Source organism: Pinus tabuliformis, chromosome 3_2 (genome assembly GCF_031772625.1).
Source record: "Pinus tabuliformis cultivar Carrire ecotype Pingquan chromosome 3_2, CPIR1, whole genome shotgun sequence".
NCBI classification, from domain to species: Eukaryota; Viridiplantae; Streptophyta; class Pinopsida; order Pinales; family Pinaceae; genus Pinus; species Pinus tabuliformis.
In genome coordinates, this window is record NC_142302.1 from 924,317,100 (window position 1) to 924,343,180 (window position 26,081).

The 26,081-nt window shown below is 35.6% G+C and overlaps 3 protein-coding genes across 4 annotated transcripts; all 3 read left to right on the forward strand.

The window, feature by feature from the left end:
• Positions 1-2,136: 2,136 nt before the first annotated feature.
• Positions 2,137-4,169, forward strand: LOC149183657 (peptidyl-prolyl cis-trans isomerase CYP22-like). The gene is made up of 3 exons (XM_089417205.1): positions 2,137-2,508; positions 2,543-3,774; positions 3,986-4,169. The coding sequence occupies exons 1-2, from the start codon at positions 2,137-2,139 to the stop codon at positions 2,582-2,584; spliced, it is 414 nt and encodes a 137-aa protein (XP_089273331.1). The 3' UTR covers positions 2,585-3,774; positions 3,986-4,169.
• A 22-nt stretch (positions 4,170-4,191) lies between these two features.
• On the forward strand, positions 4,192-9,292 carry LOC149183658 (uncharacterized). The gene is made up of 4 exons (XM_089417206.1): positions 4,192-6,021; positions 6,233-6,418; positions 8,850-8,918; positions 9,047-9,292. The coding sequence occupies exons 1-4, from the start codon at positions 5,953-5,955 to the stop codon at positions 9,077-9,079; spliced, it is 357 nt and encodes a 118-aa protein (XP_089273332.1). The 5' UTR covers positions 4,192-5,952; the 3' UTR covers positions 9,080-9,292.
• A 2,283-nt stretch (positions 9,293-11,575) lies between these two features.
• LOC149183659 (glyceraldehyde-3-phosphate dehydrogenase, cytosolic-like) lies at positions 11,576-22,959 on the forward strand. Of its 2 annotated transcripts, XM_089417202.1 has the most exons (12): positions 11,578-11,841; positions 11,960-11,992; positions 12,106-12,206; positions 14,061-14,176; positions 14,339-14,438; positions 14,903-15,049; positions 15,186-15,246; positions 15,363-15,466; positions 16,533-16,675; positions 16,805-16,888; positions 16,984-17,073; positions 22,831-22,959. In XM_089417202.1, exons 1-12 carry the CDS (start codon positions 11,838-11,840, stop codon positions 22,874-22,876), a joined length of 1,029 nt encoding a protein of 342 aa, XP_089273328.1. In that variant the 5' UTR covers positions 11,578-11,837; the 3' UTR covers positions 22,877-22,959. The 2 variants fall into 2 exon arrangements, with proteins under 2 accessions (XP_089273329.1, XP_089273328.1); XM_089417203.1 differs by lacking the exon at positions 14,903-15,049 and having other exon boundaries at positions 11,576-11,841.
• The last annotated feature ends 3,122 nt before the right edge of the window (positions 22,960-26,081 follow it).

Sequence of the window (26,081 nt, forward strand, 5' to 3'; positions counted from 1 at the left end):
TTGTGTCTTTTTCTTGTGACAGAAACATTTTGGCTTACAACCTAGGTTGTTTTATTGCTTTGAAATGCTAACAAAATTATGGTTCTATCCATGCATCATCTAAAGTGCATAGAAATCAAATTGCAACCATTGCTCTCAATCTTCATTTAATATTCTTGCACAATTTGAGACGTGTAATAAATTTAAAACTTGCAAAATTCTCTCCTTGGAAAAGAGAAATATACGTGTTACATTCCCTGTAGGGAACTTGAAGTGGCTCACAGTGCTTTTCTATAAACTTGAATCATACACCAATCCTGTTGATATGTTTACTATACCAGTCCATTCATGGCCAATTACAACAAAAAGCCAAAAAGGAGAGGTCTAGCTTGTATATCCTAAATACCACTTTGTAAAATGACTTTGACAGCAAAAAACTAAAAAAACAAAAGGGACAAAGGAATTTAAAACCTAAAAAGAGGGACATGTCCTGAATCAAATGACCATCCAGGAATTCATGAGAGAAAAGCTCTACCTTGGAGGGACAAAACTTCCTTAGACAACTTATCTGTCTTTGTGTTGATTCCCCTGAAAATATGAGAAGCAAATTCTGCCTTCATATCATATATGTGAACCAAAGCTTGGAGCATAATGGAGATAAAAGAAATGAGAGGAGTTTAAGTGAAGAATAATTCTTACTCCACATCGAGGAGGATGGCCTTGACTGGCCCCATCAAAAAACCCCAAAGGGATCTCAAAATCCAAAGGATGCATAATAGGATTGCTAGACTTTTCTTGCTTACGATCATACTAATATTCTCTTGTCAACTTCGCTATCATATATGAAACAACTTCCACTAGATTGGTTCGTTCTGGAAAGTAATTTTACCTTTTCCCCGACAAAAGATAGATTAAATAGGACAAATACCAACTCAACTGCTTGGGATCTATCAATTTTTTCAAATGATGAGGAAAGCTAAAGCAATCATCCACATCCACACAATCTCAAAATCACTAATCGAAATGCTTACTAAGTTCATTCACATCCACAAGCCTATCTCCGGTCCATTCATGGCCAATTACAACAAAAATCCAAAAAGGAGAGGTCTAGCTTATATATCCTAAATACCACTTTGTAAAATGACTTTGACAGCAAAAAACTAAAAAACCAAAAGGGACAAAGGAATTTAAAGCCTAAAAAGAGGGACATGTCCTGAATCAAATGACCATCCAGGAATTCATGAGAGAAAAGCTCTACCTTGGAGGGACAAAACTTCCTTAGACAAATTATCTGTCTTTGTGTTGGTTCCCCTGAAAATATGAGAAGCAAATTCTGCCTTCATATCATATATGTGAACCAAAGCTTGGAGCGTAATGGAGATATAAGAAATGAGAGGAGTTTAAGTGAAGAACAATTCTTACTCCACATCGAGGAGGATGGCCTTGATTGGCCCCATCAAAAAACCCCCAAGGGATCTCGAAATCCATTCATGAGGAGTTTATGTTGTTTGAAATTTATTTTTAATGCATCTGAAACTTAAGATATTAAAAAATTGTGTAGAGTTTACAAATCCAAATATTCAAAAATCGTGTAAAGTTTACAAATAAAAATTACGATTGCTACTAACAAGTTTCTTCTGGAAAAATAAGTATGATACCATTCCAAACTTCTGTTTAATATTTGACTAAACATGTCTGAAAAACAATCTCCCAAAACATATAACACTTAAACTACAACCTCCCAAAACATATAATAGTTCTGTGTTCAATATTTGACTAAACATGTCTAAAAAACAAGCTTCCAAAACATATAACAGTTAAATTACAACCTCCCAAAACATATAACAGTTAAACTACAACCTCCCAAAACATATAATAGTTTTATGTTCAATATTTGACTAAAAAGTCTGAAAAACAACCTCCCAAAACATATAATAGTTCTGTGTTCAATATTTCACTAAACATGTCTAAAAAACAAGCTTCCAAAACATATAACAGTTAAATTACAACCTCCCAAAACATATAACAGTTAAACTACAACCTCCCAAAACATATAATAGTTTTCTGTTCAATATTTGACTAAAAAGTCTGAAAAACAACCTCCCAAAACATATTACAGTTAAACTACAACCTCCCAAGAGTGTAGCATCGACATAAATGGCAAGTGGAGTAGGGGCAGCAGGGGTGGTCGAATGGCACCAGAAGCTTCCAAATCCAAAGAATCATGTCGTTTTCTTTGACGTAACGATGGGCACCATTACAGCCGGACGTATTAAGATGGAGCTCTTTGCCGATATTGTTCCCAAGATAGCTGAAAACTTTCGGCAGTTCTGCACAGGGGAATACAGGAAAGCGGGCATTCCTATTGGCTATAAAGGTTGCCATTTTCACAGGGTTATTAAGGACTTCATGATTCAAGCTAGTGATTTTGTGAAGGGAGATGGCAGCGGATGCATCTCTATCTATGGTAGCAAGTTTGAAGATGAAAACTTCATTGCTAAACATACAGGTCCTGGCCTTCTCTCTATGGTATATTCCTTCTATGACAAGTGCTCAGCAGCAGGCAAATAGTGGGCCTAATACTAATGGATGCCAGTTCTTTTAGTTCGACAAGCCTCAGTTTTATCTTTTGTTTCGTTCCCACAGGGAATTTTTAATGAAATGAGGAGACGACAGGGTTGAAGGCAGCAACAGGCAGAAGGAGGAAGGGACAATGGCAAGGAGATGGAGGAAGAAGAAAGGTAGGGGCTGAAGCAGAGGGAAGGGAAGCTGCTACAGGCAACGGAGAAGAGGAGGTAAGCCGCTGAAAAGAGGAGCAACAGAAACCCTAAACCCCTAACCAAGGCTTAAAAAATTTAGAATTTTGCCCAAAACCCTAAACCCTGCAAAAACCCTGATGGGAAACGTGATGGGAAACCTGCAAAACCCTAAACCCCTAACCTGCAAAACCCTAAACCCTCAAAACCTACCATGCAAAGTTAACAAAAATTCCAATAAGGTGTTTTGTGTTGAAAAACACATCAGAAATGGCTGGTAGGATTAAAATCCTACTGGATAGAAGCCATGTCCAAGTCCAGAGCTCGCCATACCTGCAAGAAGTTGGAAATTAGCAATTGGACAACAAAAAAAAACCAAAAACACCAAACAAAAACACAAAAACCTGCAATTACCTGTAAATGCAACCTTCGACCTCGAACTGGCTGAAACTGCTACTGGATCCTCCCCAAACAACAAATAGCGGGAATTAAACCACCACCAAAGAAACCCTAAACCACCGACGGTCCAGAATGACCAACAATTGCAGGAAGGAAAGCACAAGAAAGACAACCCTGTTCCAACCATGGACGCGTATCGGCAAACAATGGCGGACATCAGCTCAACCATGGCGGACGAAGCGCGCAGGTACTGGAGCCGTCCCACGCCATCGTCGGCGGAGGGCTTCGCCCAACAACCGGACCCGAACAGAAAAACAAGAGGGAAACAACACATCGCAGAAATGAGGCGGAAACAACCCTTGAGACAGTGCAGAAGCGTGTTTTGAAACCTTGACACGGTGCCCAACACGTGGCAGTCCACGTCGGACACCTGTCGTACGACTCCCCATGCGGTTCACGTGGCTGTAGGCGAGGTGGAGGGGAGGGCGCACAGGAAATGGCATCCCTCCCCTAGGGTTTACAGAAGACTAGGTAAAAAAATTTATTACGAGAGATCCATCTATGCATATCTATGTATTCCAGTCGCCAAATGGCAGAGGAGCACTACAATCGCAATGAATTAGTTACAGTGATAATGAAAGTAAGGCGCTGTACTGGATTTATTTTCGTGAGTTTTAATGGTTATAATGCACCAGCGAAAATCCTCTGTGCGCTGGCTCAGGGTTTTTGTAAAACTTAATACACCTCTAGATTTATTTGGTTCAGGACCAACAAATATTTGTTCCATGATGCTGTTAAAAAAAAATGTTGTCGTGTCAGGTAAAATTACATTAACACTCGTATTTATGCAGTGTGTTATCCCTGGGTTCCAATTTTTGTTTATGTTCGACCTACACGACCTGCATTGCGAGCAACCCTCTTCACAGAGCAAGTTCCAGTTGTCACCGAGCAAATTTCAGTCGGCTTGGCTTGAATCTATTTCTTCATGCTCCTGCTTTGAAGGGTTGGAAATCCTCTATCTTTGGCGGTTTTGCGAGGCAGGTCAGTTTGATTCAAACTCGCTTCTTATTTTACAAAATATTTGCATTTTCAAGTGTTAATGTTATTGTATTTTATCACTTTGATTATCATGTTGTGTAAACCTATTGTGAGACTATCATGCTACACTTGAAACCAATACATCTTGTTATGTGCATTTGTAACTAACAGTAGTGGATTCTATTTGCACATTCCCCAAATTACAAATTACAATATTTTTGTTATGTTTACCTGTTGCCCAATTGAATCTATTCCACTTTACACACCCGTTGTTTCATGTTTCCCGGTGCATGCCCTGCTGCACCTGGCTTTGTTCCCCTACATGGTGCATGTTGCTGCAGTATTTCACTGTCTATTATTTTACCTCTGAAACTAAGAATGTAAAGGCCAGCTTGATGACAAGTGTCTCCTTTGAGTTGCGTCCTTTGCATGATATCCTTCACTCTCTTGCGAAGAATACAACAAACTAATTTCAATATATGAATGCCTCTGCTTTTTTCTGGTAATGCAGTTCCATAAAATGCATCTCATCCTGTCTTCAAAGTTAAACAAATCTTAACTTATATCTACTTAAGACTATACCATCTTTGACTTTTGCCTCAAATACAGCTGCATCTGAGATTAATTGTCCTTGAATGACCATTTGAAACACCCAATACACCCTCATCAGAGAAACCACCTGAATCCGATTTTATTGGTAACATACATAGCACTAAAATTGACTTCTCACATAGGCTAACAGATATGCATGAGAAGCACTGTCCCTTTGGGGACTATACCATGTACTTATCCTCCTAAAAAGAATGAGAATATACAATCTATACAATCTATAGAGAGAAACAGAATAGGCTGACACCTATGTTTTATGTAGTCCTAGCCTCCTAGGATGTTGGTACAAATGTTCCAATATATCCAAATCCCATCACGAAGAACGTTGCAACTTGCATATAAAGGTAGATATAAAAGTGATTTTATCATAAGATGCACAGAAGAAAGGAGAGCATGTAAAGAAAGGAGAAATGGAGACAATCGCCGTAAAATCGGAGTTGACAATGGAAACATAAACATTGCTGACAACTCGGCAGGGATGGTGGAGAGTGAAACAGAACATTGGTGTAGTAGATGCATTAATGGGTGTTCTAAAGAGATATGATTGTTTAGGATTTGTTGGCCACCCTTATTGGCAATAATGTCTTTGTCAAGTTTTCTTTCCCTTCCTTATTGCCCATTTAATTTTGTGATTCATGAATACTGATTGTATATATCTGCAAGTCTCCTTTTGCTTAATTTTCTAGCTTTTTCTTATTCTACAATTTCTGTAACATACAAGCATTACTTGTTATTAACGGTAAAATAAAGGCATACAAGCATTACTTGTTATTAACAGTAAAATAAAGGCATATTTGTTCTTGAAATATTTTTCCAATTTACTAGAGATCAATTTCAGCCAAGTAGATAATATATATCAGGGAAATGGTTAAGTAGTGATGGATAGAATGTTAATGCAAGTCAGTAATAATGAAGCGTTATGTTTGGAAGAATGATTCCAGAAAAGTGAGCTATTATTAGGAAATTAGGAGGTGAAAGCAGACAAATTTTACTGGTTTAAATTTTTTCCTGTACAATTTTACTGGTTTACAGAAGACTAGGTAAAAAAAATTCCATCTATGCGTATCTATGTATTCCAGTCACCAAATGGCAGAGGAGCACTACAATCGCAATGTACAATTTTACTGGTTTACAGAAGACTAGGTAAAAAGAATTCCATCTATGCGTATCTATGTATTCCAGTCACCAAATGGCAGAGGAGCACTACAATCGCAATGAATTAGTTACAGTGATAATGAAAGTAAGGCGCTGTACTGGATTTCTTTTCGTGAGTTTTAATGGTTATGATGCACCAACGAAAATCCTCTGTGAGTTGGCTCAGGGTTTTTGTAAAACTTAATACACCTCCAGATTTATTTGGTTCAGGACCAACGAATATTTGTTCCATGATGCTGTTAAAAAAAAATGTTGTCGTGTCAGGTAAAATTACATTAACACTCGTATTTATGCAGTGTGTTATCCCTGGGTTCCAATTTTTGTTTATGTTCGACCTGCACGACCTGCAATGCGAGCGACCCTCTTCGCAGAGCAAATTCCAGTGGTCACCTAGCAAATTTCAGTCGGCTTGGCTTGAATCTATTTCTTCATGCTCCTGCTTTGAAGAGTCGGAAATCCTCCATCTTTGGCAGTTTTGCGAGGTAGGTCAGTCTGATTCAAACCCGCTTCTCATTTTACAAAATCTTTGCATTTTCAAGTGTTAATGTTATTGTATTTTATCACTTTGATTGATTGTCATGTTGTGTAAACCTATTGTGAGACTGTCATGCTACACTGGAAACCAATACATCTTGTTATGCGCATTTGCAACTAACAGTAGTGGATTCTATTTGCACATTCCCCCAATTACAAATTACAATATTTTTTTTATGTTTACCTGCTGCCCACCTGAATATGTTCCACTTTACACACCTGTTGTTTCATTTTTCCCAGTGCATGCCCTGTTGCACCTGGCTTTGTTCCCCTACATAGTGCATGTTGCTGCAATATTTCACTGTTTGCTATTTTAACTCTGAAACTAAGAATGTAAAGGCCAGCGTGATGACACGTGTCTCCTTTGAGTTTTGTCTTTTGCATGATATCCTTCACTCTCTTGCGAAGAATACAACAAACTAATTTCAATATATGAATGCCTCTGCTTTTTTTTGGGTAATGCAATTCCATAAAATATGCATCTCATCTTGTCTTCAAAGTTAAACAAATCTTAACTTATATCTACTTAAGACTATACCATCTTTGACTTTTGCTTCAAATACAACTGCGTCTGAGATTAATTGTCCTTGAATGACCATTTGAAACACCCAATACACCCTCATCAAAGAAACCACCTGAATCCGATTTTATTGGTAACATACATAGCACTAAACTTAACTTCTCACATAAGCTAACAGAGATGCATGATATGCATGAGAAGCACTGTCCCTTTGGGGACTATACCATGCACTTATCCTCCTAAAAAGAATGAGAATATACAATCTATAGAGAGAAACAGAACAGGCTGACACCTATGTTTTATGTAGTCCTAGCCTCCTAGGATGTTGATACAATTGTTCAAATATATCCAAATCCTATCACGAAGAACGTTGCAACTTGCATATAAAAGTAGATATAAAAGTGATTTTATCATAAGATGCACAGAAGAAAGGAGAGCATGTAAAGAAAGGAGAAATGGAGACAATCGCCGTAAAATCGGAGTTGATAATGGAAACATAGATGGTGGAGAGTGAAACAGAACATTGGTGCAGTAGAGGCATTAATGGGTGTTCTAAAGAGATATGACTGTTCAGGATTTGAGGGCCACCCTTATTGGCAACAATGTCTTTGTTAGGTTTGCTTTCCCTTCCTTATTGCCCATTTAATTTTGCGATTTGTGAATACTGGTTCTATATATCTGCAAGTCTCCTTGTGCTTTATTTTCTAGCTTTTTCTTATTTTACAATTTCTGTAACATACAAAGTAACATAAAGGTGTATTTGTTCTTGAAATACTTTTCCAATTTAACAGAGATCAATTTCAGGCAAGTAGATAATATATATCAGGGAAATGGTTAAATAGTGATGCATAGAATGTTAATGCAAGTCAGTAATAATGAAGCGTTATGTTTGGAAGAATGATTTCATAAGGGTGACTATTAGGAAATTAGGAGGTGAAAGCAGAGCAAATTTTACTAATTCGCATTTTTTCCTGTACAATGCGGTTTGTGAGCAGGTTTTAGTATCAACTTAAAATTAACTAAATTTGTTGCATTTCCTTCTAAATTGTTTGCTAATTCTGGTAGCTTGTATGTCACAGGAGATTGAAATTGTTTTGACTGCACATCCAACGCAAATAAATAGATGAACATTGCAATCCAACTTTTCCTTTAAAATCCATTTTGAGGTCGATGAAATTTTCCATGATGATATTTACAAGCACATTTATGAGGACTAAGAGATGTTCTCCTGCATTATGTTTTTAAAAGTTTTTGACAGTACAATGTCGTTTGATACTGATAAGTATCAAAATTGCTTCTCTGATTTTCATACTCAAAATGTTTGTCACTGAGGATAGTACTTTTCTCATGTTCCTGAGTACTGCATTCTTCTTTATCCTTTACTTCACACATTTTCATGGATTATTTTTCTCAATTCAGTTGTTTTTAATCTCTTCTTCGTTGGTATTTTCATTTTTGTGAAACATCTTTTCTGAAGGAAATGCCCTAGAGAGTATATGTATCTCAATCCAATTGTTTTTTATCACCTCTACATTGGTATTTTTATATGCCTGGTTCTCTTTTTTGCGGGAAATGCCCCAAAGAGAATTAGTGGTTGAACTAAGTTGCTCATTTTTTACCACAGTTAGATGTCTGCAATAATGATATTTTTATATGCCTTATTATCTTTTCTGCAGGAAATGCCCCAAAGGGAAATTAGTGGTTGAACTAAGTTGTTCATTTCTTACCACAATTAGATGTCTGCAATAGTTATGATCTGTAAAATGGAAACAATCTTTCCTACAAAATATGTGGTGTTTGTGAACCATTTTTATGAAGTTACCCTGTTCTCCATTTAGACTGTCTTTTCTGTTTTGCAGCATCTGTTGGAATATAATAATCGAGCAGACCTGGGCCATGAAGAGCGGGAATTGTTGATTGAATATTTGGTAAAAATTTGCTTCTGCTCACCCCCTATTTTTTTGTTTATGTAGATATTTCATATAGGACATGTAGCTTCTCTTATTCTACATATGTTTCGAGCAATTTATTTAATTAATTAGATTTTTGTGCAAAGGAGAGAGGTTACTTCCTTATGGCAGACAGATGAATTGAGACGTCGTAAGCCCACACCTATGGATGAAGCTCGAGCTGGTGAGCGTCAAGGAGACTGTCAGATAGTTTGTTCTTTCATGAATATTAATTGACTTACCTTTCCGCAGGTTTGCACATTGTGGAACAGTCTCTTTGAAAGTTGTGCCTCATTATCTACGTAGAGTTAGTCCTGCCTTAAAAAACGTTGATTTCTTTGGTATTGAACAAATTAGATTGATTCTTCAGATGGAAGCTATCATATTTAATTTGCATGCCATGTAAAGTATTGAAAAACTGTTAATAATTTTTTGATGTTGTATGTTCTTATATTTTTGGGTGAGGCTCTGTTTTCGTTTTGAGGGACTTTAGCTTCATTTCGTTCGCATTCTTGGCTGCAAGTCTTATCTACATCGTTGGTGCGGGTGGTTTGTGTGTTTCGACCTGACATGTCAGTGTTTGGATTTTCCTATAGTTCTCTAAACTAATTTCATTTTGAACTATTTCAAACTCTCATATTCTTGCATTGAATGTATTTCTTTTCACTCACTTATTCCCGTTGCATATATCAATCTATTTTTTTGACAAAAATCATGTTTGGAATATACATTTTCGCAACCTCTTACAATTGCTTGGTTTATTTGAGTTTTTAAGTTATCTCATTTATTTATACTTTACAGTAAGGTATTAATATTTCCATTTCATTCATGATCTGCAACAAATTCTTGCCATGTTAATAAAGCTTGGTCAACATAAATATGAAACAAATGAATTATGGCCATGAATTCAAATATGAATCTATTTTCAGTAGGTTATCTTGTTGACTAATAAAAATCCCAAAAAAAATGTAAAAAAGGTTGTCAAAGTTAGTAATTTTTGGTGAGCTCATTTGAGTGAGTTATTGACTTAACAAAAATAGTAAATAGAATCTAGCTTAAATATGAATCTATTTTAAGTAGGTTATCTTGCTTTGTAATGAAACTGCCAAAAATTGTACATGCAATGTCAAAGTTTGCATCAATAACTTTAGTGGATGTTGATGCAGAGGAAATCCAAGTTTATCTCAAGTACGATGCAGAGGAAATCCAAATTTATCTCAAGTAATTTGACATCAGTTTCATACCAACTACAATCTTCTTCTTTAATGTGCATCATATGAAGACAGACTCAGGGTCTTGCACGTAATGATGATGCAGTTGGAATATTATATAAGTTTTTGAAAAGCTCATTCAATTTGAAAGGCATGTGTAATTTAGCTACCAGAGTTGCAACAATAATAGTTGTAAGTCAACGAGGCACAAGGCTTACAAAGGAAGGTGGCACCAAGATTTTCGAAAATCTTTTCACATTATTTTCTTTTTGTGTAGATAGGTATACAAATAAATATTAACCAAATCTTATTTCAGTATTTGAAAAGGCCAATTATACTAAATTTTCATAAAAAGACCATTGGTTGCAGTGAGATGTATTTGCTAAAAAGACATAATACATCATTACTTAATAATAATAAAATAATAAAATTGAAAGGACATAATATCTTATTACTTAATGATAATAAAATACCTTTCATAATATTTCAGTACTTAATAATAATAAAATAATAAAAAGTAATAATAAAATTGAAAATACATATTACCCCATTACTTAATAATAATAAAATAATAAAATTGAAAAAACATGGTATCTTATTACTTAATAATAATAAAATACCTTTCATAATACCTCATTACTTAATAATAATAAAATGATAAAATTGAAAGGACATAATATCTTATTACTTAATAATAATAAAATACCTTTCATGATACCTCATTACTTAATACTAATAGAATAATAAAAAGTAATAATAAAATTGAAAGGACATAATACCACATTACTTAATAATAATAAAACTGAAAAGACATAATATCTTATTATGTAATAATAATATAATAATAAAATAATAAAATTTTCAGCTGAATTAATATTCAATTTCCCATGTGCATGTATCCACATTACAGGCATCCACATCAAAGTATTTTTTTTTTAACTTCAACTATACATAGTAAAAAATAAGACTTCTAAATATTTCCTTGTAACATCTATAACATCTTTGGTAGCCTTGTTGAATGTCCCACACCCTCACCTTTGAGTTACGGTCGTCTTTGAAAATGACTTATTGAGCTAAAAACTTCAAAATCATTACAACAATAAACTTTACTTCTTTAAAAATTTAATATGTTAATTAAAAAAATAAGTAAATAAAAAAGGAGTTGTCTATAATGCGATTTTTTGGAGATTCCGTTAAAATGGTTTTTTAACTTCATATTTGGATTCAGCACCCTAAAAAACCTATGGGATGCTTTGATTGTGTAGAAACTAGCTATAAAACTTGCAATTCCAATAAATTGCTGCAGGGTTTTGACCAGAAAAACCCAAAAAAAACTTCCAAAAAATCACATTACAGACCACTGCAATAAAAATGACAATCTTAGGTTTTTTCTCACCCAAATCATACTTTTGACACGTCATCGATAACAAAGGCATGTTCCGCGCAGACAGACAGCAACCGTTGTGCAAAGTCTACCATTACCATCCCTGGGGTAATTGACGGACGCTGGTAATGCTGTAAAGAGGGTTCGATATCTCGAAAACCCAGCAATTCCCTTGTCAGGGAAGACTAAAATATTTCTATATAAGTACCTCTGTGTTCCTCTCTTCTATTCATATTACATCTGCACTTCTCCTGTATCTTGTTTCTTGAAAAATATTTCAGCTCGCAAGCTTTGTATCTTACAATGGGTGAGTGCATTGATTGGCTCTGCGATGTTATATTTTCTTTGCTTTTTGTCTTTTTTCATTCCTTTTGATCTTTAAATGTGTTTCTTTTCCCTGTTTGTGGCGGTTTCGTTATGTGCAGGTTCTACTGGAAAGATCAAGATTGGAATCAACGGTAAGTACTGGATAGAGATTTGACCGGCGTTTCTGTGTTTGCGGTTTTCCCTGTTTTCGTCCCTGTTTCAGAATGATTCTTTGGCGATTTACGGTGGATTTTTCGCTGTGTAGGTTTTGGCCGAATTGGAAGGCTCGTCGCCCGTGTGGCTCTGATTCGCGATGATATCGAGCTCGTGGCGGTGAATGACCCGTTCATTTCCACCGATTATATGGTTCGTATGCTGGTTGTGGTCTCGCGACTTTGTTGAAGCATTTGGACATGCATTTGGAGCTTTGCGCATGGCCTGGGCTTACCTTTGTTTTGAAAATTTTTGAGGGATTTATTTGTCGAATCGGTTGATTTTAGACCTGAATTTGGAAGATAAAATAAGTCGGAAATAATAATCTCAATCATCGCAATAAACAGTTCGTCTCTGCTTGAAGATAGAAGGATTTAAGCTAAATGGGAAACATTGAGAAATTCAACAAAGACATTTAAAGAATTTATTTATTTTGGTAAACAGATATGGGCAAGCATTCATTCAACAATTTTTTATCACACTCCAGAAACACACTCAACAACAACATCACATTAATTATTTTGCTCTGTTATGAATTAAACGTAAAATTGTATGTTGAGTTAAATATGAATGTAAAAGTCATTTTGATAGCAAAGTAAAGAGGTTAGAGAAAGTAAGAGGTAAGAAAAAGAGAGCAAGTTTCTCTGGAGAAAATGGTGGAGCAATTTTGATAGCAAAGTAAAGAGGTTAGAGAAAGTAAGAGGTAAGAAAAAGAGAGTAAGTTTCTCTGGAGAAAATGGTGGAGCAATTTTTGGTGGGCCCTAAAAACAACAGTGACTCTGTTTTACTGTGTGTTATTCCGGTTGAGTTTAAATCACTGTAAAACTCTATTTTACTTTATAAATAAAACACTGTAAAACTCTATTTTACTTTGAAAATGTAAAACTCTTATTTAGTTTTATTTTGAAAATATAAAACTCTTATTTTACTTTGAAAATATATTTTCATAGTTAAGAAATGAATACTAAATTTTAATATAATGCTCCAAACCAATTTGTTGTGAGTATTCATAAAGTCTCTAGAATAGTTCCATGCTGCCCGAAATCCAAGTCTGAGAAATAGCGTCAGGTGCACGAAAGTTGCTGCCGGAAGTCGCGCAAACCTAGTTCCGCGAAAGTCGCTTCGCCAAAGCCATAACTCTCTACCTCTCCCCTCCGCTACACGAAAATCAAATTTCATAAATTTTTTCTAAAAAATACTACTATTTAAGCATTTTATTAATAAAACAGAGTAATCCTATTTATCTAGTTCCTTTTATGGCGGTTTACGAGTTTGCAGGTAAAGATTGCACCGTTGAAACTCTTAGTTACAGCAAACGCATATTTTAGCCGTTGGCCTGTGAGTCTTTTGAGTTTGATATTGATAAAAGATTTCTGCTGAAGCTCTAGATGACATTTAGCGACAGCTTTTTAGATTCAGGGAAAATTGGCACAAAATCAATCAGGGGAATTACCGATCTTTGGTACATTTGAAGTTTTGAATAGCTCGATACCGTTGTCTTCCTGGATCATATGCTAGGAATTAGACCGTGTTTTAAAATATTGGTTTTGAAGCCAGAACATGTTATCAGGGATTGATTTCCTCTCTTTCAATCCTGCCCGATCGTTATACAGGATGTCTTTTAAGAATATTTGAGGTTCGTTTGCATAGTAAATACGTTATTCTTTGGCAAAGTCTCACTGTCAATTAAATTAGCAACTTTTTTAATTTGAGCCACTTTTCATGCGTTTTTAAGTAAGGAACAAAAATAAGGGAAAATTAGGAGTATTTGTACAGCATTCTGCTGCTAATTTTTGATCGGCTAAATAAAGATTGGTTTTTTTCTTTTTTTCTATGCACGAGGAAAGATATGTGGTCTTTTTTGTTCCTCGATTTATCCTCAACAGCATTTAAGTTTGATCGAGAATGAAGTTTGAAGTTTTTATTAACTCATTTGATTGCTTTATTCCACCATATTTTACTGATTCAAGAACTGTACTAATTTCCGTGTACCTGTTAATTTTTCAGAGTTATATGTTCAAGTATGACAGTGTACACGGCAAATGGAAGCATCATGAAGTCAAAGTCAAAGACTCGAAAACTTTACTATTTGGAGAAAAATCCGTGGCCGTTTTCGGTTGCAGGTAATACACTTTTTATGGCCATGAATGAAAAATTTCTTAGGTCAATTACTTCTTGGGTTTAAGTATGAACAGAGTACTCGATGCATGCTGAAGTTCATGCTGAAGTTCTTTCTTCTACTTTTTTGGGGTCAAACTTTTAACATTTTGGTGTGAATGCTATAGAAATCCTGAGGAAATACCGTGGGGCGAGGTTGGCGCAGAGTATGTGGTTGAATCCACTGGTGTCTTCACCGACAAAGAGAAAGCAGCTGCCCACTTGAAGGTTTGAATAATTCCATTCCAAAGTTCAATCATTATTATTGATCTTCTTTCTTTCAAAGATTATCTGGTATCATATTCCCTAAAATTACAATGAACCCAAAAAATGATAAATGATTGCCGAACTAGAGGGTTGTCAAACATAATACCTCTCCCTACGTGAACAAGGAGAGTTAGCATGTTTGCTTTGGCTCTATCTCAATCTATAAAATTGACATTCCTGACGTTCTTGGTTTATATCTGCATAGCCAACTGTATTCTAAGTTGAAATATCTCCCGAAGTGAACGGGGCAGTCTCCTCGTGAAATGTTGCGTAGATATCTATGAATTTTTATTTGTGTATAGAAAAATATTCGAGTGGCTATGGACATATCTAATTCTGATAACTTTCGGACAGCATAAAATGCAATGATCACAATTTACAATTTGAACTCCGTAAGATAAGATTTCTTTGTTGATCTTTAACAGGCAGGTGCTAAAAAGGTAGTTATCTCGGCTCCCAGCAAGGATGCCCCCATGTTCGTTGTTGGGGTTAATGAGCACCAATACAAATCTGATTTGAACATCGTTTCAAATGCAGGCTGTACTACTAACTGCTTGGCCCCTTTGGCTAAGGTTCACAATGATACTTTCGCTGACAGTTATAACAGTTTTAATTATCTAGGTGTATTTACTTGAGAAAAACACATCTTGTTTGGGAAGAACTTATGCTTATGTTAAAAATAAAAGAGAAACTCTTTGCTTCTGGCAGGTGATCAATGACAAGTTTGGCATTGTTGAGGGTCTTATGACAACCGTGCATTCCATCACAGGTACGCTTGTTATCTGAACAAAGCTCTTATCTCTTTTGATCTAGGATTATGCCCTTGAAATTTATTTTTTCAAGGCATCTACAAGTTGCATTGATCTGTATTTCATATGTAAACAGCAACTCAGAAGACGGTTGATGGACCGTCAAACAAGAGCAAGGGCTGGCGAGGTGGCAGAGGAGCTGGTTTCAACATTATCCCTAGCAGTACAGGAGCAGCTATGGTAGGAATCAGTGACTTATCAATGTTCACTAACAACATTTAGAACCCTTATTAACATCTTGCTTGGTTATTCTTATTTGCATAAACAGTTTATATGGTTAGTCCTGTTATTCATTTTTCACACAAAATTCATTTGTTTCTTTCGTCTTAACTGAAAACATTATTAATCAAATTTGGCTTAAAGGAAAAAGGCCTAAGTTTGTCTAGACGTATCCCTGAGAGTACTCATATATCATCCCTTCTTGAGAAGTCACGACTGGGACCTTACCTGGACCAATATTGGTATGACCAGGATCTTACCTGAGCAACAATCAGTATCACCATCACCTTACCGTGCCTAGTGACAAAATATAGCTTGTTACCCTTACTTTCACACTGTTATCAAAGCTAACTGTTGTTGGAAAACTACTGCTCAGCTTGTTTGTTTCTTTCCACCAGTGTTAATTCATGCTTACGGTTGTACTCTACGAGAGCACACAGGAGTGTACATAGCAATCTGCTAACCTTGACGCTAGGGCCATTGAATCCCCACAGCTAAGGCTATTCGTCAGATGATATTAGCAGGCTCTGTTTTGGGTATGTACTTAGTGCCATTTATCATAGTAAGAGCAACTACACAGTTGCTTTGACATTGGTTCCCATTTGAGTCGTACTATTTTAAAAACTAATTTTGGCATATTGAATCCCCATAGCTAAGGCTATTCGTCAGATGATATTAGCAGGCTCTGTTTTGGATACTTCCTTAGTGCCATTTATCATAATAAGAGCAACTACACAGTTTCTTTGACATTGGTTGCCATTAGAGTTGTACTATTTTTAAAACTAATTTTCGCATTTTAGCGCATCGTTCATGGTGAAAGGGCTTTATTTATCTCTTCATTGGATTTCTTTGGAGGCATGCTACTGGCTGGACTTAACCAGTTTGGTTCACTCTAATTAATTGTCAATTGGTTCACTCTCTAATTAATTGTCTTCTGCACATTTGCTTTATAATTTTGATAATATGGATCTCATGCAGCTTGTCTCTTATGATCTCACTAACACTTGCTGTGACTGTATTATTGAAGGCTGTTGGCAAGGTTTTACCAACCCTCAATGGAAAGTTGACTGGAATGTCCTTCCGAGTACCCACACCAGATGTTTCAGTTCTTGATTTGACTATTAGACTTGAGAAGTCTGCTACTTATGATGAGATTAAGGCGGCCATCAAGTAAGTTGTCCCTCTTATCCCCCCTCTTATCCCCTGAGAGGAGGAAGGATATAAACAATCTCTGACAGGAATAAGGCTCGAGGTTGTGTATTTAATTCTAACTATATTATGGTACATATCATTTTATAGGGCAGAATCTGAAGGAAATTTGAAAGGAATTCTTGGTTACACAGAAGACGCTGTGGTATCTACAGATTTCATTGGGGACAGTCGGTATGTTGCGAATCTGTCTGTTATCCTATTTGTTTATTTTTTACTCTTGCTATGCATTAGTTGTGATATTGACTGTAACTTGCTTATTGCTGTAGATCAAGCATATTTGACGCGCAGGCAGGGATAGCCTTGAATGACAACTTTGTGAAATTAGTATCATGGTTTGACAACGAGTGGGGTTACAGGTGAGAATTGAAACACATGTAATTGTTAAGTGTGAAGCCAAATTCATAAATCACATGCAGGATTCTAGATCCTTCTACACCACCATTAGTTTCTAGATCTCCAGAATTCTAGATCCTTCTACACCGCCATTAGTTTCTAGATCTCCATCTGAATCACATACATGATTCTAGATCCTTCTTCTGCCTCTATAAATTTGTAATTTCTGGCCAGGGATTGCAAGCCAAGGCCTAAGCTTGTTATGTAATGTTAAGTGATTTCTATTCTCCAGTGATTGTTTTATCTATTCCGCTGTTTCTGACTGAGTAATCTTGTTGTTTCTCCATTTGTCTGTCTTTGTGAATTATTCTCTGCTATTTCCGTCTAAGTCTCTGAGTATAAATATGTTGTGTGTTATGTATGCTCTGTTTTAACAACTAGTATCAGAGCTAGGGTCTAATATCCACTGTGCAAGCCGCTTAGTGCCATCGCCTTACTCTGGCAGCGTTCGTTAAAATGTTCGCTGTTACCTTTGGAGTTGTTGAAGGATCTGTGCAAGAAATAGATGAGGAACGCTGGAACTAAAAGACCGTTGTTGCAAGAAAAATAAGGTTGTGGCCTATGTTGAAACGTGTTGCTGGAGTTTGAAACGTGGAGATCCGTGGAGATTGGAGTTGAAACATGGTGTTCGTAAGTTTTCTTCACATCAAGCTTGCACGTATACATCAAGTTTTTTTTCAAACATATGTATGTGTGAAATGTGAAAAGGTTAAAACATTATATATGTTTTTTATATTTATTATGAAACATATATAATTATATGTTGGAATTTTGAAAAGTATATTTTAAAAGGAGTAGGAATTTTGGAAAGAGTATTTTAAAAGGAGGAAGGTCATTATTACTAAATTTTCAAGAGTAATAATTGAAGTTTTATTTTTAAGTGGAGTTTTTGTGTTTTGGGGCGTGAATTTGATTGAAAATGGAGATAGCAGTTACACATATGGAGAAGTTAAGCGGGGCTAATTTTTCCCTATGGAAATCACAGATGGAGGATATACTGATTTTGAAGGATCAATATTTGTGGATTGAGGGCACAACAAAGAAACCCTCATCGATGAAAAATGAAGAGTGGAATAAGCTAGATAGAAAGGCGATTGCAACAATCTGCCAATATTTAGCAAATAATGTTTATTTCAATGTGTCCGGAGAAAAGACGGCAGAAAGATTATGGAAGAAGCTCCATGATCTATATGAGAAGAACACGGCATCAAACAAAGTGTTCTTGATGAAGAAGCTTTATAATCTCAAGATGAAAGAGGGTGCTTCAGTTGTTGAGCATTTGAATGCATTTAATATTATTACTAATCAACTTGCCTCTATTAAAATCATTTTAGATAATGAAATTAGAGCCATTTTTCTAATGTGTTCTATGCCAGACAGCTGGAAAAATTTAATTGTAGCTATGAGCACCTCAGCAATTACAGGGACCTTGAAGTTTGATGATGTCAGCAACAATTTAATGAATGAGGAGTTGCGACGCAATTCAATTGTGGAAAACCAGGTAGGAGAGGCTCTAGCTCTAGCTGATCGTGGTAGGAGAATGGATCGAGGCCGGCAAGGGCAATCAAGATCGAGAGGCCGATCAAAATCAAGGAGAAGTAGGATCATCTGTTTTCATTATGGCAAACCTGGGCAAATGAAGAAAGAATGTTGATTCTGGAAGAAAGGACAAAAGGATCAGAGACCGTCTAGTGCAAATCACAAGTCATCTAGCACAAATGACGGTGAGACTACTACTGTAGCCACAAATGGTGATGTGTTTACTGTTTCAATAGAGGATGCATGTGTATATACATCTAGTAGTATCTCTGATCGGATCCTTGACTCTAGGGCATCTCACCATGTAACCCCATGCAAAGATAGTTTTGTTTCATATAATCCTGGAGATTATGGTAGAGTGCATTTGGGGAATAATAATTTTTGCAGAATTGTTGGAGTGGGAGATGTCTAGATCAAGATGAAAGATGGACAAAATATATTGTTGAAACAGGTCAGGCATGTGCCAGGAATACGCATGAGTTTAATCTCTATGGGACCATTAGATGATGAAGGCTATTCCACAAGCTTTGGAAAAGGAGGCTGGAAAATTAGCAAAGGAGCATTGGTCGTGGCTAAAGGACCCAAGACAATAATATTATACACATTGAAGACACTGATAGGAAAATCAGATTTGGCTACTGTCACAAAAGAAGGAAATTCAACAGATCTGTGGCATAAGCGTTTGGGTCACATGAGTGAGAAGGGCTTAAAAATCCTTGTTCGTAAAAATTTATTGCAAGGTTTGAAATCTTACAATCTTGATCTTTGTGAGCATTGTATATATGGTAGACAAAGACGGGTTTCATTCCTTAGAGGTGGCCATGACAGAAAGAAAAATGTGTTAGAATTGGTACACTCAGATGTGTTTGGGCCTGTTAACATCAAATCATTAGGAGGAGCATCATGTTTTGTAACATTTATAGATGATGCATCCAGGAAGGTTTGGGAATATCCTAGGAAAAGTAAAAGTGAAGTGTTTGGAAATTATCAAAAATTCCATGTTGTTGTTGAAAGAGAGACTAACAAATTGCTTAAGTGTTTAAGAACAGATAATGGTGGATAATATTGCTCAAATTCATTTAAGGAATATTGTAACAAGTTTGGCATAAAGCATGAGAAGACTGTGCCTGGTACTCCTCAACAAAATAGTGTCGCAAGAAGGATGAATCTCACCATTATGGGAAAGGTGTGAAGTATGTTGTCTAATTCTGGTTTGGAGAAGAATTTTTGGGCTGAAGCAGTCAGGACCGCTTGCTACCTCATAAATAGATCTCCAACTACAGCCTTGGATGGTAGTATCCCTGAAGAAGTTTGGACTGGTAAGAAGTTGAATTATCTCACTTGAAAATTTTTGGATGTGAAGCATTTGTACATATTCCCAAAGAAAATAGAACTAAGCTAGATGATAAATCTATGAAATTCATATTTTTGGGATATGCGGATGAAGAGTTTGGTTATCGTCTATGGGATCTAGTCAAACATAAAATTATTAGAAGCATGAATGCTATATTTAATGAGTCAGAAATGTTCAAGAGGACTAGAGGTGAGTTGGAGGTCAAAAAGGTTACTGACAGGTTTGAAGAGCAGCAAGAAAACATCCCACCAATGCAAGAAAATGAACAGCAAATTCAGGAGCATCAAGAATAACAAGTGGAAAATGATGAACAAGAAGAAGAAGGGATCTTGTGGGAACCCTTACATGAGATTCAACCTGATAATGCACCACCAAAATTGGTTCGTAGATCTTCTAGGCCTCATAAGCCTTCACAAAGGTATCCTCCTTCAAACTATATTTTGTTGACTGATGAAGGTGAGCCTAATTGTTTTCAAGAAGCCTGTAAAGTTGAGCACAGTGAAGAATGGAAGAAAGCAATGGAAGAAGAAATGAACTCTTTGCTGGAAAATAAAACTTGGGAGTTGGTAAACCTCCCAAAAGGTAGAAAGGATCTACAAAACAAATGGGTTTACAAGATTAAGCATGAAGGTGACGAAAAGAAGGAGAGGTATAAAGCAAGGCTAGTGGTGAAAGGTTTTGCCCAAAAAGAAGGTATTGACTTCACTGAAATTTTCTCACCTATTGTTAAAATGTCATCCATTAGAGTCATTCTTGGTCTAGTTGCTACTTTAGACTTAGAATGTGAACAGTTAGATGTAAAAACTACTTTCCTTCATGGTGAATTGGAGGAAGAAATTTATATGGAGCAGTCAAAAGGCTTCATAGAAAAAGGCAAAGAAGGCCTTGTTTGTAGGTTGAAGAAGAGTCTCTATGGGTTGAAATAGGCACCTCGACAATGGTACAAGAAATTTGATTCATTCATGTTGGAACAAGGTTTTTAGAGGTTGGAAGTTGACCATTGTGTCTATATCAAGAGGTATGATTAAGGAAAGTATATCATATTATTGTTATATGTGGATGACATGTTGATTGTTGGGCATGATAAGAATACGATCAATAGGTTGAAGAAAAATTTGGGTAGAAAATTTGCAATGAAGGATTTGGGACCAGCACAACAGATATTGGGCATGCGGATTATGCGTGACAGGAAAAACAAAAGGTTGTGGCTGTCACAAGAAAAATATATCAAGAAGGTGCTTGACAGGTTTAATATGAAGGATGCCAAGCCATTTGGTACACCCCTTGCAGCCCACTTCAAGCTGAGTACTGAATTATGTCCTAGTGATGACAAGGAGAAAGAAGAGATCAACAAGATTCATTATGCTTCAGCAGTTGGCTGTTTGATGTATGCCATGGTATACACACGACCAGACATTGCATATTCGGTGGGAGTAGTGAGTAGGTTCCTTGCCAATCTAGGAAAACAACATTGGAAATCAGTAAAATGGATTTTGAAGTATATCAAGGGTACTAGTCATTACTGTTTATGTTTTGGTCATGATGAGACTATGTTTGAACGATTTACATATGTGGATATGGCTAGAGATATGGACACCAGAAGGTCCACTACAGGGTATTGGTATACATTTGCAGGTGCAACAGTATCTTGGGTGTCAAGGCTACAAAAAATAGTAGCCCTCTCTACAACAGAAGCATAGTACATAGCTGCAACAGAAGCTTGTAAAGAGATGTTGTGGATGCAACAATTCCTAGGAGAAATAGGAATAAAGCAGGACAAGTATGTGTTATATTGTGATAGTCAGAGTGCCATTCACTTGACGAAAAACCAAACATTTCATTCAAAAACCAAGCACATTGACTTAAGGTACCATTGGATCCGGCATGTGTTGGAGGAAGAACATTTATCCTTGGAAAAGATCCATATAGATAGGAACCCTGCTGATATGCTCATTAAGATTCTACCACGAAATAAACATGAGTTATGTAGAGGCATGGTAGGACTCGGTGTGACTTGATGAATCTTATTTGGCTTTAAGTGGGAGAATGTTAAGTGTGAAGCCAAATTCATGAATCACATGCAGGATTCTAGATCCTTCTACACCGCCATTAGTTTCTAGATTTCCATCTGAATCAAATACAAGATTCTAGATCCTTCTTTTGCCTCTATAAATTTGTAATTTCTCTGGCGAGGAATTGCAAGCCAAGGCCCAAGCCTGTTATGTAATGCTAAGTGATTTCTGTTATCTAGTGATTGTTTTATCTATTCCGCTATTTCTGATTGAGTAATCTTGTTGTTTCTCCATTTGTCTCTCTCTGTGAATTATTCTATGCTATTGTTGTCTAAGTCTCTGCTATTGTTGGGAATGGGATAATCCAACGCTCCCCGTTAATGGCGGTGTAAAAGGATAATCCAGCGCCCCCGTGTGTTTCGTGGCTCCGTTAACTCTAGCGATGTGTCTGTTTACTAACACCCGCGGGTTTTGGTGTAACGAAAATCGTGACTCCAATAAATGGTATTAGAGCCAAAGGTCTTGAGTTCGAAACACACATGTCTCGTGTTGGGGGGAGGAGATCGTTGGGAATTGGATAATCCAACGCTCCCCGTTAATGGTGGTGTAGAAGGATAATCCAATGCCCCCATGTGTTTCGTGGATCCATTAACTCTAGCGATGTGTTTGTTTACTAACACTTGCGGATTTTGGTGTAATGACAATCGTGACTCCAACATAAATTTCAAGTATGTTAAATGAATCTCATAATTTTCAATAGTATTACTGCAATGCTTATGATATTAATTTAGTCCCTTTGATTCTCTGTTTTGCAGTTCACGAGTGGTAGATCTGATTGTACATATGGCCGCTACACAATAAGTTATGATAGCTCTTCATAGTCCATGTCTTGGACTCTCTTCTTTAGATAGATTTTATGGAGTTTAGCGATTCTGGTTCTTAGAGGATTATCTGCATTTGAATAAAAATAAAGAACTTGCAAAAATTATATCATTGCATGTAAAGAAACGCATGCCTTCCATGACATTATTGCATGGATAAGAATGTGTTTTAAATTTTTGGCAAATAAAATTCAAGATATATGAATGGGCTTTCTCTTATTTGGTGTGTGGTTCATGTAAATGAAATAAAAATTGTTAGTTTTGTTTGTTTGCATTATTTACATATACAATCCAATTGTTATGTGGTTGGGAATATAAGTTTCAAATATAATTCTTGTTTGCATTAGTTACATATCTAATCCAATTGTTATGTGGTTGGGAATATAAGTTTGATATATAATTCCATTGTTATATGGATGGGAATATTTGATTATTTATCCAACATGGACAAGATTATTAGTTGCTCTATCTCAAATCTCTGGCAAATAAAATTGAGGATATATGAATGGGCTTTCTCTTATTTGGTGTGGTTCATGTAAATGAAAAAAAATTGTTAGTTTTTTTTTTTGCATTATTTACATATACAATCCAATTGTTATGTGGTTGGGAATATAAGTTCCAAATATAATTCTTGTTTGCATTAGTTACATATCTAATCCAATTGTTATGTGGTTGGGAATATAAGTTTCAAATATAATTCTTGTTTGTATTAGTTATATATCTAATTCAATTGTTATGTGTTGGGAATATAAGTTTGATATCTAATTCCATTGTTATATGGATGGGAATATTTGATTATTTATCCAACACGGACAAGATTATTAGTTGCTCTGTCTATCTCATTTTGGAACCTTTGGAAGTTGATTTTGTTTGTTTCCATTAATATGATATATAATCCAACCGTTATATAGAATTTTAGTTCCATATATAATTCATGTTGTGTGAATAAGAATATTGATTATTTTTCCAAATTGTTGAGTAGACTGGGACAAGATTATTAGTTACTTTGTTTATCTTATTTCTTATTTGGAAATTGATCATGAATCTGGATATCTGACTTCTGTAAAAGGGACAACGCAAATTGTGTATATTGTGTGGTGTTGTGGGTACATAATTTGAAGGGGACAATGTAAATTGTGTTTATTGTACATATTTTGAAGGTGACAGTGCAAATTGTGTTTACATATTTTGAAGGTGACAGTGAAAATTGTGTTTATTTGTGTTTACATATTTTGAAGGTGTAGATTGTACATATTTTGAAGGGGACAATGCAAATTGTGTTCATTTGTGTTTACATATTTTGAAGGCGCAGATTGTACATATTTGGAAGGGGATTGTGCAAATTGTGTTTATTGTGTGGGGTTGTAGGTACATATTTTGAAGATGTGTTTATTGTGTGGGGTTGTAGGTACATATTTTGAAGATGTGAGGGGATTGTGGTTACATGCCAATTGTGTTGTGAAGATGTGTGGGGATTGTGGCTACACGTTAATTGTGTTGTATTTTTTGTGTGGGTTGTGGTTACCTATTTTGAAGATATATGAAGATGTGTGGGGATTGTGGTTACATGCTAATTGTGTTGTATTTCTTGTGTGGGGTTGTGGTTACCTATTTTGAAGATATATGAAGATGTGTGGGGATTGTGGTTACATGCCAATTGTGTTGTATTTATTGTGTGGGGTTGTGGTTACCTATTTTGAAGATATATGAAATGTGCGTGGGGATTGTGGTTACATGCCAATTGTGTTGTATTTCTTGTGTGGGGTTGTGGTTACCTATATGTAAGATATATGTGGGGTTGTGGTCATATATTTTGAAATTATATATTCGAAAGATTTAACAATGTATAATGGAAGTTTTTAGATTATTTTTTTCGTGAGAGATGGTAGGGTAATCCAAAAATGTCCATAGATTTGGTGATGGGGGTAACCTCATAATTTAGATTTTTAGTTTACTGTCTTTGGTTAAGATAAATGGAACTGAATTAAAGATTTTATTTCTATGATAGATAAATCAAGCATGAATTTTATATCAACCTAAATCAAACTTGAAAGGGTCTTTATTCTCTTTTACAGAGAAGAACCTTGATTTGAAGCCTGAATTATTCGAACAAAAAGTGTTCAAACAAATGGAGCTCAATTAAAGATTTTATTTCTATGATAGATAAATCAAGCATGAACTTTATATCAACATAAATCAAGCATGAAAATTATATCAACATAAACCAAGCATGAATTTTATATCAACATAAATCAAGCATGCATTTGTGTTCAAACAAATGGAGCTTAATTAAAGATTTTATTTCTATGATAGATAAATCAAGCATGAACTTTATATCAACATAAATCAAGCATGAATTTTATATCAACATAAATCAAGCATGCATTTTATATCAACATAAATCAAACCTAAATGAATTTTATATCAACATAAATCAAGAATGCATTTTATATCAACATAAATCAAACGTGAAAGGTTCTTTATTCTTTTACAGAGAAGAACCTTGATTTGAAGCTTGAATTATTCCAACAAAAGGTGTTCAAACGTAGTATTCATTTGAGATGAAACAAATCTTGAGCAACATGAATGTAAATAAATTAACATGAACTCCCGAGTATAGATTATGTGAGGAAAGGTCTATTTTTCAACTTAAATAAATTAAAATAAACCAAACTTAGATCCAAACAACATATGAAGTATGCGAGGAAAAGAAGTGTTATAGCTTTAGGATTATTGTTACACGCTGAAAAGTGTAATTAATATGTTTTATTTAAAAGAAAATATAAATGCTTTATTTTAGTTTTTTTTTTTTTTGTGCTGAAGTTGCAAGGCATGAGTGCACTAATAGAAAGATTTCAAAGCTTTTCATAAAAGCTATTCCATTATAGTTTTTATCTACCAATATAGATTGGTGGTTTAGAGGTAATGGGTTTGCTTGGTGTGGGTAATGTTGTGAGATCCAATATCCACAACATAAGCATCATTAGAGATGCTACGCTTTACCTACGTAAGCATACTTATTAGAATTAGAGATGAAGCTATGCTCCACTTAAACTTCTTCAATATTATGAATTTATTGTGAATTTTTTAACAAATAGATGAAGTTATGCTCCATTTAAACTTTTTCAACATTATGAGTTTCTACGAACAGGTGAGTGAGTGTTCTCCTAGAATGTAGTTGTAGA